At 54.7% G+C, this 12,945-nt stretch overlaps 1 protein-coding gene across 1 annotated transcript in view; it reads right to left on the bottom strand.

Annotated features, from left to right (window-relative positions):
* Positions 1–12,945, bottom strand: part of LOC142922904 (DNA polymerase theta-like) — a 37,808-nt gene that overhangs the window by 5,308 nt on the left and 19,555 nt on the right. Inside the window, exon 4 of the mRNA XM_076063849.1 lies at positions 7,601–7,732. Coding sequence (XP_075919964.1) covers positions 7,601–7,732 — 132 coding nt within the window. The remainder of the gene's footprint in view (positions 1–7,600; positions 7,733–12,945) is intronic.

The raw sequence follows: 12,945 nt of genomic DNA, 5'->3' as shown, positions 1-12,945 counted from the left end.
GTGAGTGGGTGAGTGAGTGGGTGGGTGAGTGGGTGGGTGAGTGAGTGGGTGAGTGGGTGAGTGGGTGAGTGGGTGGGTGGGTGGGTGAGTGGGTGAGTGGGTGGGGGGGTGGGTGAGTGAGTGGGTGAGTGGGTGGGTGGGTGGGTGAGGGTGGGTGGGTGGGGTGAGTGGTGAGTGGAGTGTGTGAGGTGGGGTGAGGTGAGTGGGTGGAGTGGGTGGGGTGAGTGAGTGGGTGAGTGGGTGGGTGAGTGGGTGGGTGGGTGGGTGAGTGGTGGGTGGGTGGGTGAGTGGGTGGGTGGGTGGGGGTGGGTGAGTGAGTGAGTAGTGAGTGAGTGGTGAGTGAGTGGGGTGGGTGAGTGAGTGGGTGGGTGAGTGAGTGAGTGAGTGGGTGGGTGGGTGGGTGAGTGAGTGGGTGAGTGAGTGGGTGGGTGGGTGAGTGGGTGGGTGAGTGAGTGGGTGAGTGGGTGGGTGGGTGGGTGGGTGAGTGGGTGAGTGAGTGGGTGGGTGAGTGGGTGGGTGAGTGAGTGGGTGAGTGGGTGAGTGGGTGGGTGGGTGGGTGAGTGAGTGGGTGAGTGAGTGGGTGGGTGAGTGAGTGAGTGGGTGAGTGAGTGGGTGGGTGAGTGGGTGGGTGGGTGAGTGAGTGGGTGAGTGAGTGGGTGAGTGAGTGAGTGGGTGAGTGGGTGGGTGGGTGGGTGAGTGAGTGGGCAGTGTTGAGTCTATGGTGCAATGTTGAGTCTATGGGCAGTGTTGAGTCTATGGGGCAGTGCTGAGTCTATGGTGCAGTGTTGAGTCTATGGGCAGTGTTGAGTCTATGGTACAGTGCTGAGTCTATGATGCAGTGTTGAGTATATGGGTCTCAGTGTTGAGTCTATGGTGCAGTGTTGAGTCTATGGTGCAGTGTTGAGTCTATGGTGCAGTGTTGAGTCTATGGGGCAGTGCTGAGTCTATGGTGCAGTGTTGAGTCTATGGGCAGTGTTGAGTCTATGGTGCAGTGTTGAGTCTATGGTGCAGTGTTGAGTCTATGGTGCAGTGCTGAGTCTATGGGTCTCAGTGTTGAGTCTATGGTGCAGTGCTGAGTCTATGGTGCAGTGTTGAGTCTATGGTGCAGTGTTGAGTCTATGGTGCAGTGTTGAGTCTATGGTGCAGTGTTGAGTCTATGGTGCAGTGTTGAGTCTATGGGCAGTGTTGAGTCTATGGTGCAGTGTTGAATCTATGGTGCAGTGTTGAGTCTATGGTGCAGTGCTGAGTTTATGGGGCAGTGTTGAGTCTATGGTGCAGTGTTGAGTCTATGGTGCAGTGCTGAGTCTATGGTGCAGTGTTGAGTCTATGGTGCAGTGCTGAGTCTATGGGCAGTGTTGAGTCTATGGTGCAGTGTTGAGTCTATGGTGCAGTGCTGAGTCTATGGTGCAGTGTTGAGTCTATGGTGCAGTGTTGAGTCTATGGGTCTCAGTGCTGAGTCTATGGTGCAGTGTTGAGTCTATGGTGCAGTGCTGAGTCTATGGGCAGTGCTGAGTCTATGGTGCAGTGCTGAGTCTATGGTGCAGTGCTGAGTCTATGGTGCAGTGCTGAGTCTATGGGCAGTGTTGAGTCTATGGGCAGTGTTGAGTCTATGGTGCCGTGCTGAGTCTATGGTGCAGTGTTGAGTCTATGGGCAGTGTTGAGTCTATGGGCAGTGCTGAGTCTATGGGCAGTGTTGAGTCTATGGTGCAGTGTTGAGTCTATGGTGCAGTGTTGAGTCTATGGTGCAGTGTTGAGTCTATGGGTCTCAGTGCTGAGTCTATGGTGCAGTGTTGAGTCTATGGGCAGTGTTGAGTCTATGGGCAGTGCTGAGTCTATGGTGCAGTGTTGAGTCTGTGGTGCAGTGCTGAGTCTATGGTGCAGTGTTGAGTCTATGGGCAGTGTTGAGTCTATGGGCAGTGTTGAGTCTATGGGCAGTGCTGAGTCTATGGGCAGTGTTGAGTCTATGGTGCAGTGTTGAGTCTATGGTGCAGTGTTGAGTCTATGGTGCAGTGCTGAGTCTATGGTGCAGTGTTGAGTCTATGGTGGAGTGTTGAGTCTATGGTGCAGTGCTGAGTCTATGGGTCTCAGTGTTGAGTCTATGGGGCAGTGTTGAGTCTATGGTGCGGTGCTGAGTCTATGGTGCAGTGTTGAGTCTATGGTGCAGTGTTGAGTCTATGGGCAGTGTTGAGTCTATGGTGCAGTGTTGAGTCTATGGTGCAGTGTTGAGTTTATGGGGCAGTGTTGAGTCTATGGTGCAGTGTTGAGTCTATGGTGCAGTGCTGAGTCTATGGTGCAGTGTTGAGTATATGGTGCAGTGCTGAGTCTATGGGCAGTGTTGAGTCTATGGTGCAGTGTTGAGTCTATGGTGCAGTGCTGAGTCTATGGTGCAGTGTTGAGTCTATGGTGCAGTGTTGAGTCTATGGGTCTCAGTGCTGAGTCTATGGTGCAGTGTTGAGTCTATGGTGCAGTGCTGAGTCTATGGGCAGTGCTGAGTCTATGGTGCAGTGCTGAGTCTATGGTGCAGTGCTGAGTCTATGGTGCAGTGTTGAGTCTATGGGCAGTGTTGAGTCTATGGTGCAGTGTTGAATCTATGGTGCAGTGTTGAGTCTATGGTGCAGTGCTGAGTTTATGGGGCAGTGTTGAGTCTATGGTGCAGTGTTGAGTCTATGGTGCAGTGCTGAGTCTATGGTGCAGTGTTGAGTCTATGGTGCAGTGCTGAGTCTATGGGCAGTGTTGAGTCTATGGTGCAGTGTTGAGTCTATGGTGCAGTGCTGAGTCTATGGTGCAGTGTTGAGTCTATGGTGCAGTGTTGAGTCTATGGGTCTCAGTGCTGAGTCTATGGTGCAGTGTTGAGTCTATGGTGCAGTGCTGAGTCTATGGGCAGTGCTGAGTCTATGGTGCAGTGCTGAGTCTATGGTGCAGTGCTGAGTCTATGGTGCAGTGCTGAGTCTATGGGCAGTGTTGAGTCTATGGGCAGTGTTGAGTCTATGGTGCCGTGCTGAGTCTATGGTGCAGTGTTGAGTCTATGGGCAGTGTTGAGTCTATGGGCAGTGCTGAGTCTATGGGCAGTGTTGAGTCTATGGTGCAGTGTTGAGTCTATGGTGCAGTGTTGAGTCTATGGTGCAGTGTTGAGTCTATGGGTCTCAGTGCTGAGTCTATGGTGCAGTGTTGAGTCTATGGGCAGTGTTGAGTCTATGGGCAGTGCTGAGTCTATGGTGCAGTGTTGAGTCTATGGTGCAGTGCTGAGTCTATGGTGCAGTGTTGAGTCTATGGGCAGTGTTGAGTCTATGGGCAGTGTTGAGTCTATGGGCAGTGCTGAGTCTATGGGCAGTGTTGAGTCTATGGTGCAGTGTTGAGTCTATGGTGCAGTGTTGAGTCTATGGTGCAGTGCTGAGTCTATGGTGCAGTGTTGAGTCTATGGTGGAGTGTTGAGTCTATGGTGCAGTGCTGAGTCTATGGGTCTCAGTGTTGAGTCTATGGTGCAGTGTTGAGTCTATGGTGCAGTGTTGAGTCTATGGTGCAGTGTTGAGTCTATGGTGCAGTGTTGAGTCTATGGTGCAGTGCTGAGTCTATGGAGCAGTGCTGAGTCTATGGAGCAGTGTTGAGTCTATGGGCTGTGTTGAGTCTATGGTGCAGTGTTGAGTCTATGGTGCAGTGTTGAGTCTATGGTGCAGTGTTGAGTCTATGGTGCAGTGTTGAGTCTATGGGGCAGTGTTGAGTCTATGGTGCAGTGTTGAGTCTATGGTGCAGTGTTGAGTCTATGGTGCAGTGTTGAGTCTATGGTGCAGTGTTGAGTCTATGGTGCAGTGTTGAGTCTATGGGCAGTGTTGAGTCTATGGTGCAGTGTTGAATCTATGGTGCAGTGTTGAGTCTATGGTGCAGTGCTGCGTTTATGGGGCAGTGTTGAGTCTATGGTGCAGTGTTGAGTCTATGGTGCAGTGCTGAGTCTATGGTGCAGTGTTGAGTCTATGGTGCAGTGCTGAGTCTATGGGCAGTGTTGAGTCTATGGTGCAGTGTTGAGTCTATGGTGCAGTGCTGAGTCTATGGTGCAGTGTTGAGTCTATGGTGCAGTGTTGAGTCTATGGGTCTCAGTGCTGAGTCTATGGTGCAGTGTTGAGTCTATGGTGCAGTGCTGAGTCTATGGGCAGTGCTGAGTCTATGGTGCAGTGCTGAGTCTATGGTGCAGTGCTGAGTCTATGGTGCAGTGCTGAGTCTATGGGCAGTGTTGAGTCTATGGGCAGTGTTGAGTCTATGGTGCCGTGCTGAGTCTATGGTGCAGTGTTGAGTCTATGGGCAGTGTTGAGTCTATGGGCAGTGCTGAGTCTATGGGCAGTGTTGAGTCTATGGTGCAGTGTTGAGTCTATGGTGCAGTGTTGAGTCTATGGTGCAGTGTTGAGTCTATGGGTCTCAGTGCTGAGTCTATGGTGCAGTGTTGAGTCTATGGGCAGTGTTGAGTCTATGGTGCAGTGTTGAGTCTATGGTGCAGTGTTGAGTCTATGGGGCAGTGTTGAGTCTATGGTGCAGTGTTGAGTCTATGGTGCAGTGTTGAGTCTATGGTGCAGTGTTGAGTCTATGGTGCAGTGTTGAGTCTATGGTGCAGTGCTGAGTTTATTGTGCAGTGTTGAGTCTATGGTGCAGTGCTGAGTCTATGGTGCAGTGTTGAGTCTATGGTGCAGTGCTGAGTCTATGGTGCAGTGTTGAGTCTATGGTGCAGTGTTGAGTCTATGGGCTGTGTTGAGTCTATGGTGCAGTTCTGAGTCTATGGTGCAGTGCTGAGTCTATGGTGCAGTGTTGAGTCTATGGTGCAATGTTGAGTCTATGGTGCAGTGTTGAGTCTATGGTGCAGTGATGAGTCTATGGTGCAGTGTTGAGTCTATGGGCAGTGTTGAGTCTATGGTGCAGTGCTGAGTCTATGGTGCAGTGCTGAGTCTATGGTGCAGTGTTGAGTCTATGGTGCAGTGTTGAGTCTATGGTGCAGTGTTGAGTCTATGGTGCAGTGTTGAGTCAATGGGCAGTGTTGAGTCTATGGGCAGTGTTGAGTCTATGGTGCAGTGTTGAGTCTATGGGCAGTGTTGAGTCTATGGGCAGTGTTGAGTCTATCGTGCAGTGTTGAGTCTATGGTGCAGTGCTGAGTCTATGGGCAGTGTTGAGTCTATGGTGCAGTGTTGAGTCTATGGGCAGTGTTGAGTCTATGGGCAGTGTTGAGTCTATGGTGCAGTGTTGAGTCTATGGTGCAGTGTTGAGTCTATGGTGCAGTGTTGAGTCTATGGGGCAGTGTTGAGTCTATGGTGCAGTGTTGAGTCTATGGGGCAGTGTTGAGTCTATGGAGCAGTGTTGAGTCTATGGAGCAGTGTTGAGTCTATGGGCAGTGTTGAGTCTATGGTGCAGTGTTGAGTCTATGGGCAGTGTTGAGTCTATGGTGCAGTGTTGAGTCTATGGGCAGTGCTGAGTCTATGGTGTAGTGCTGAGTCTATGGGCAGTGTTGAGTCTATGGTGCAGTGCTGAGTCTATGGGGCAGTGTTGAGTCTATGGTGCAGTGTTGAGTCTATGGTGCAGTGTTGAGTCTATGGGACAGTGTTGAGTCTATGGGGCAGTGTTGAGTCTATGGGCAGTGCTGAGTCTATGGTGCAGTGTTGAGTCTATGGTGCAGTGTTGAGTCTATGGTGTAGTGTTGAGTCTATGGGCAGTGTTGAGTCGATGGTGCAGTGTTGAGTCTATGGGCAGTGTTGAGTCTATGGTGCAGTGTTGAGTCTATGGTGCAGTGTTGAGTCTATGGGTAGTGTTGAGTCTATGGGGCAGTGTTGAGTCTATGGTGCAGTGCTGAGTCTATGGTGCAGTGTTGAATCTATGGTGCAGTGTTGAGTCTATGGTGCAGTGTTGAGTCTATGGTGCAGTGTTGAGTCTATGGTGCAGTGTTGAGTCTATGGTGCAGTGTTGAGTCTATGGTGCAGTGTTGAGTCTATGGGCAGTGTTGAGTCTATGGTGCAGTGTTGAGTCTATGGTGCAGTGTTGAGTCTATGGTGCAGTGTTGAGTCTATGGGGCAGTGTTGAGTCTATGGTGCAGTGTTGAGTCTATGGGCAGTGTTGAGTCTATGGAGCAGTGTTGAGTCTATGGAGCAGTGTTGAGTCTATGGAGCAGTGTTGAGTCTATGGAGCAGTGTTGAGTCTATGGAGCAGTGTTGAGTCTATGGAGCAGTGTTGAGTCTATGGGGCAGTGTTGAGTCTATGGGCAGTGTTGAGTCTATGGTGCAGTGCTGAGTCTATGGAGCAGTGTTGAGTCTATGGGCAGTGCTGAGTCTATGGTGCAGTGTTGAGTCTATGGTGCAGTGTTGAGTCTATGGTGCAGTGTTGAGTCTATGGAGCAGTGTTGAGTCTATGGTGCAGTGCTGAGTCTATGGAGCAGTGTTGAGTCTATGGAGCAGTGTTGAGTCTATGGGCAGTGCTGAGTCTATGGTGCAGTGTTGAGTCTATGGTGCAGTGTTGAGTCTATGGTGCAGTGTTGAGTCTATGGTGTAGTGCTGAGTCTATGGTGCAGTGCTGAGTCTATGGGGCAGTGTTGAGTCTATGGTGCAGTGTTGAGTCTATGGTGCAGTGTTGAGTCTATGGGGCAGTGTTGAGTCTATGGGGCAGTGTTGAGTCTATGGGCAGTGCTGAGTCTATGGTGCAGTGTTGAGTCTATGGTGCAGTGTTGAGTCTATGGTGTAGTGTTGAGTCTATGGGCAGTGTTGAGTCGATGGTGCAGTGTTGAGTCTATGGGCAGTGTTGAGTCTATGGTGCAGTGTTGAGTCTATGGTGCAGTGTTGAGTCTATGGTGCAGTGCTGAGTCTATGGTGCAGTGTTGAATCTATTGTGCAGTGTTGAGTCTATGGTGCAGTGTTGAGTCTATGGTGCAGTGTTGAGTCTATGGGGCAGTGTTGAGTCTATGGGGCAGTGTTGAGTCTATGGGCAGTGCTGAGTCTATGGTGCAGTGTTGAGTCTATGGTGCAGTGTTGAGTCTATGGTGTAGTGTTGAGTCTATGGGCAGTGTTGAGTCGATGGTGCAGTGTTGAGTCTATGGGCAGTGTTGAGTCTATGTTGCAGTGTTGAGTCTATGGTGCAGTGTTGAGTCTATGGTGCAGTGCTGAGTCTATGGTGCAGTGTTGAATCTATTGTGCAGTGTTGAGTCTATGGTGCAGTGTTGAGTCTATGGTGCAGTGTTGAGTCTATGGTGCAGTGTTGAGTCTATGGTGTAGTGCTGAGTCTATGGTGCAGTGTTGAGTCTATGGTGCAGTGCTGAGTCTATGGTGCAGTGTTGAGTCTATGGTGCAGTGCTGAGTCTATGGTGCAGTGCTGAGTCTATGGTGCAGTGTTGAGTCTAAGGTGCAGTCTTGAGTCTATGGGCAGTGTTGAGTCTATGGTGCAGTGCTGAGTCTAAGGTGCAGTGTTGAGTCTATGGTGCAGTGTTGAGTCTAAGGTGCAGTGTTGAGTCTATGGGCAGTGTTGAGTCTATGGTGCAGTGTTGAGTCTATGGTGCAGTGTTGAGTCTATGGGCAGTGTTGAGTCTATGGTGCAGTTTTGAGTCTATGGTGCAGTGTTGAGTCTATGGTGCAGTGTTGACCACCTGCGTGATGGAACGCGACGCCAACCGGAATGGTTCTGGCCAGCGTCGAGTCCAGTCCACTCGGACAACGGCGTAAGCACCGGACAAGGTGGGACAGGGAGACTTCGTCCACAGGGACAGGGGGGACGGGTCCTGGGGGTGGGAGAGAGACACGGGGGGAGAGAGACACGGTGAGAGAGAGACACGGGGAGAAACACGGAGAGAGAGAGACACTGGGAGAGAGAGAGAGACACGGGGAGAGACACGGGGAGAGAGAGACAGGGGGAGAGAGAGACACAGGGAGAGAGAGACACCGGGAGAGAGAGACACGGAGAGAAACACGGAGAGAGAGAGACACGGGGAGAGAGAGACACGGGGAGAGAGAGACAATGGGAGAGAGAGACACTGGGAGAGAGACATGGGGAGAGAGACACCGGGGGAGAGAGAGACACGTGGGGAGAGAGACACGGGGAGAGAGAGACACGGGGAGAAACACGGAGAGAGAGAGAGACACGGGGAGAGAGAGACACGGGGAGAGAGAGACACGTGGGGAGAGAGACACGGGGAGAGAGAGACACGGGGAGAAACACGGAGAGAGAGAGAGACACGGGGAGAGAGAGACACGGGGAGAGAGAGAGACACAGGGAGAGAGACAGGGGGAGAGACAGACACGGTGAGAGAGAGACACGGGGAGAGAGACAGGGGGAGAGAGAGACACGGTGAGAGAGAGACACGGGGAGAAACACGGAGAGAGAGAGAGACAGGGGGAGAAACACAGAGAGAGAGAGACAGGGGGAGAGAGAGACACGGGGCGAGAGAGACACCGGGAAAGAGAGACACGGAGAGAGACATGGGGAGAGAGAGACACGGAGAGAGAGAGACACGGGGAGAGAGAGACACGTGGAGAGAGAGACACGGGGAGAGAGAGACACGGGGAGAGAGAAACACGGAGAGAGAGAGAGACAGGGGGAGAGAGAGACACGGTGAGAGAGAGACATGGGGAGAAACACGGAGAGAGAGGGAGACAGGGGGAGAAACACAGAGAGAGAGAGACAGGGGGAGAGAGAGACACGGGGAGAGAGAGACACTGGGAGAGAGAGACACGGAGAGAAACACGGAGAGAGAGAGACACGGGGAGAGAGAGACACGGGGAGAGAGAGACACGGTGAGAGAGAGACACGGGGAGAGAGAGACACGGGGAGAGAGAGACACGGGGAGAGAGAGACACCGGGGGAGAGAGACACGGGGAGAGTGACACGGGGAGAGTGACACGGAGAGATAGACATGTGGAGAGATAGACACGTGGAGAGAGAGACACGGGGAGAGAGAGACACGGGGAGAAACACGGAGAGAGAGAGAGACAGGGGGAGAGAGAGACACGTGGTGAGAGAGACACGTGGTGAGAGAGACACGTGGTGAGAGAGACACGGGGAGAGAGAGACACGGGGAGAGAGAGACACCGGGGGAGAGAGACACCGGGGGAGAGAGACACGGGGAGAGAGAGACACGTGGGGAGAGAGACACGGGGAGAGAGAGACACGGTGAGAGAGACACGGGGAGAGAGACACGGGGAGAGAGAGAGAGGAGAGAGAGACACACGGTGAGAGAGACACGGGGAGAGAGACACGGGGAGAGAGAGAGAGGGGAGAGAGACACGGGGACAGAGAGACACGGGGGAGAGAGACACGGGGCGGGGGGGGGAGAGACACGGGGGGAGAGACACGGGGGGAGAGACACGGGGAGAGAGCGAGAGACACGGGGGGAGAGACACGGGGGGAGAGAGACATGGGGGGAGAGAGACACGGGGAGAGACACGGGGAGAGAGAGACACGGGGAGAGAGACACGGGGAGAGAGACACGGGGAGAGAGACACGAGGAGAGAGAGACACGGGGAGAGAGAGACACGGGGAGAGAGAGACGTGGTGAGAGAGAGACACGTGGGGAGAGAGACACAGGGAGAGAGACACAGGGAGAGAGAGACGGGGAGAGAGAGACACGGGGAGAGAGAGACACGGTGAGAGAGAGACACGGGGAGAGAGAGACCCGGGGAGAGAGAGACACGGGGAGAGAGAGACACCGGGGGAGAGAGACATGGGGAGAGAGAGACACGGTGAGAGAGACACGGGGAGAGAGACACGGGGAGAGAGACACGGGGAGAAAGAGGGGAGAGAGACACGGGGACAGAGAGACACGGGGGAGAGAGACACGGGGAGAGAGACACGGGGAGACACGTGGGAGACACGTGGGGAGAGACACGTGGAGAGAGAGACACGTGGAGACACGAGGAGACACGTGGGAGACACGTGGGAGACACGTGGGGAGAGACACGTGGAGAGAGAGACACGTGGAGACACGTGGAGAGAGAGACACGTGGAGACACGAGGAGACACGTGGGAGACACGTGGGAGACACGTGGGGAGAGACACGTGGAGAGAGAGACACGTGGAGACACGTGGGAGACACGTGGGAGACACGTGGGGAGAGACACGAGGAGAGAGAGACACTGGGGGAGAGAGAGACACGGGGAGACACGTGGGAGACACGTGGTGAGACACGTGGTGAGAGACACGTGGTGAGAGACACGTGGAGAGAGAGACACGAGGAGAGAGACACGTGGGAGACACGGGGAGACACGTGGTGAGACACGTGGTGAGACACGTGGGAGACACGTGGTGAGACACGTGGTGAGAGACACGTGGAGAGAGAGACACGAGGAGAGAGACACGTGGGAGACACGGGGAGACACGTGGGGAGAGACAGGAGGAGAGAGACACGTGGTGGGAGACACGTGGGAGACACGTGGGGAGAGAGACACGGGGAGGGAGAGACACGTGGAGAGAGAGACACGTGGGGAGAGAGACACGTGGTGAGACACGTGGTGAGAGACACGTGGGAGGCTGACCGGCAGAGGTCACGAGGTCACGGAAGGCTCCGGCGATGAGCAGCGAGAGCCGGGGAGAGAGACACGGGGAGAGACACGGGGAGAGAGACACGTGGTGAGAGACACGGGGAGACACACGGGGAGACACGAGGAGAGACACGTGGGAGACACTTCGAGAGAGACACGTGGTGAGACACGTGGTGAGAGACACGTGGTGAGACACGTGGTGAGAGACACGGGGAGAGAGAGACACTTGGGAGACACGGTGAGACACGTGGGAGAGAGACACGTGGAGAGAGACACGTGGGGAGACACGGGGAGACACGTGGTGAGACACCTGGGAGAGAGACACGTGGTGGGAGACACGGAGAGAGACACGGAGAGAGACACGTGGGAGACACGTGGTGAGAGACACGTGGTGAGAGACACGGGGAGAGAGACACGGGGAGAGAGAGACACTTGGGAGACACGTGGTGAGACACCTGGGAGAGAGACACATGGTGGGAGACACGGAGAGAGACACGGAGAGAGACACGTGGTGAGACACGTGGTGAGACACGTGGTGAGAGAGACACGTGGTGAGAGACACGTGGGAGGCTGACCGCCAGAGGTCACGAGGTCACGGAAGGCTCCGGCGATGAGCAGCGAGAGCCGGGGAGAGAGACACGGGGAGAGACACGTGGGAGAGAGACACGTGGTGAGAGAGACACGTGGTGAGAGAGACACGTGGTGAGAGAGACACGTGGTGAGAGAGACACGTGGTGAGAGACACGTGGTGAGAGAGACACGTGGAGAGAGAGACACGTGGAGAGACACGTGGTGAGAGACACGTGGTGAGAGACACGGGGAGAGAGAGACACTTGGGAGACACGGTGAGACACGTGGGAGAGAGACACGTGGAGAGAGAGACACGAGGAGTGAGACACGTGGAGAGAGAGACACGTGGTGAGACACGTGGTGAGAGAGACACGTGGTGAGAGACACGTGGTGAGAGACACGTGGAGAGAGACACGTGGAGAGACACGGGGAGACATGGGGAGAGAGACACGTGGTGAGAGACACGAGGAGAGAGACACGTGGTGAGACACGTGGTGAGAGACACGTGGTGAGAGACACACGTGGAGACACGTGGTGAGAGACACGTGGTGAGACACGTGGTGAGAGACACGTGGTGAGGCTGACCGCCAGAGGTCACGAGGTCACGGAAGGCTCCGGCGATGAGCAGCGAGAGCCACGTGGAGAGACACGGAGAGAGACACGTGGTGAGAGACACGTGGTGAGACACGTGGTGAGACACGTGGTGAGAGACACGTGGTGAGAGACACGTGGTAGACACTGCGAGAGAGACACGAGGAGACACACGGGGAGACACGGGGAGAGAGAGACACGTGGAGAGAGACACGAGGAGAGAGACACGTGGGAGACACGTGGAGAGAGACAGGGAGAGAGACACGAGGAGAGAGACACGTGGTAAGAGAGACACGTGGAGACACGAGGAGAGAGACACGTGGTGAGACACGTGGTGAGAGAGACACGTGGAGACACGAGGAGACACGTGGTGAGACACGTGGTGAGAGACACGAGGAGAGAGACACGTGGTGAGACACGAGGGAGACACGTGGAGAGAGACAGGGAGAGAGACACGAGGAGAGAGATACATGGTGAGACACGTGGGAGACACGAGGAGAGAGACAGGGAGAGAGACATGAGGAGAGAGAGACACGGGGAGAGAGACACGTGGTGAGACACGTGGTGAGAGACACGTGGTGAGAGACACGTGGTGAGAGACACGTGGTGAGGCTGACCGCCAGAGGTCACGAGGTCACGGAAGGCTCCGGCGATGAGCAGCGAGAGCCGGGGAGAGAGACACGGAGAGAGACACGTGGGAGAGACACGTGGGAGACACGTGGAGAGAGAGACACGGTGAGACACGTGGGAGAGAGACACGTGGAGAGAGACACGTGGTGGGAGAGACACGTGGAGAGACACGTGGTGAGAGACACGTGGTGAGAGACACGGGGAGAGAGAGACACGTGGTGAGACACGGGGAGACACACGGGGAGACAGACGGGGAGACACGAGGAGAGAGACACGAGGAGAGAGACACGGGGAGACACGTGGTGAGAGACAGGGAGAGAGACACGAGGAGAGAGACACGTGGTGAGAGAGACACGGGGAGTCACGGAGAGAGACACGGAGAGAGACACGTGGTGAGAGAGACACGTGGTGAGACATGGGGAGAGACACGTGGTGAGAGAGACACGGGGAGACATGGGGAGAGAGAGACACGTGGTGAGAGACACGTGGGGAGACACGGGGAGACACGTGGTGAGACACAGGGAGAGAGACACGAGGAGAGAGAGACACGTGGTGAGAGACACGTGGTGAGAGACACGTGGTGAGACACAGGGAGAGAGACACGTGGTGAGAGACACGTGGTGAGAGACACGGGGAGAGAGAGACACTTGGGAGACACGGTGAGACA

The sequence above is a fragment of the Petromyzon marinus genome, unplaced genomic scaffold, assembly GCF_048934315.1.
Source record: "Petromyzon marinus isolate PM22_M1 ecotype Great Lakes invasive population unplaced genomic scaffold, UKy_Petmar_22M1.pri1.0 PM_Scaffold_204, whole genome shotgun sequence".
Taxonomy (NCBI): Eukaryota; Metazoa; Chordata; class Hyperoartia; order Petromyzontiformes; family Petromyzontidae; genus Petromyzon; species Petromyzon marinus.
The sequence above is the reverse complement of the archived record's forward strand: the minus strand, read 5'-3'. Positions and strand labels throughout refer to the sequence as shown.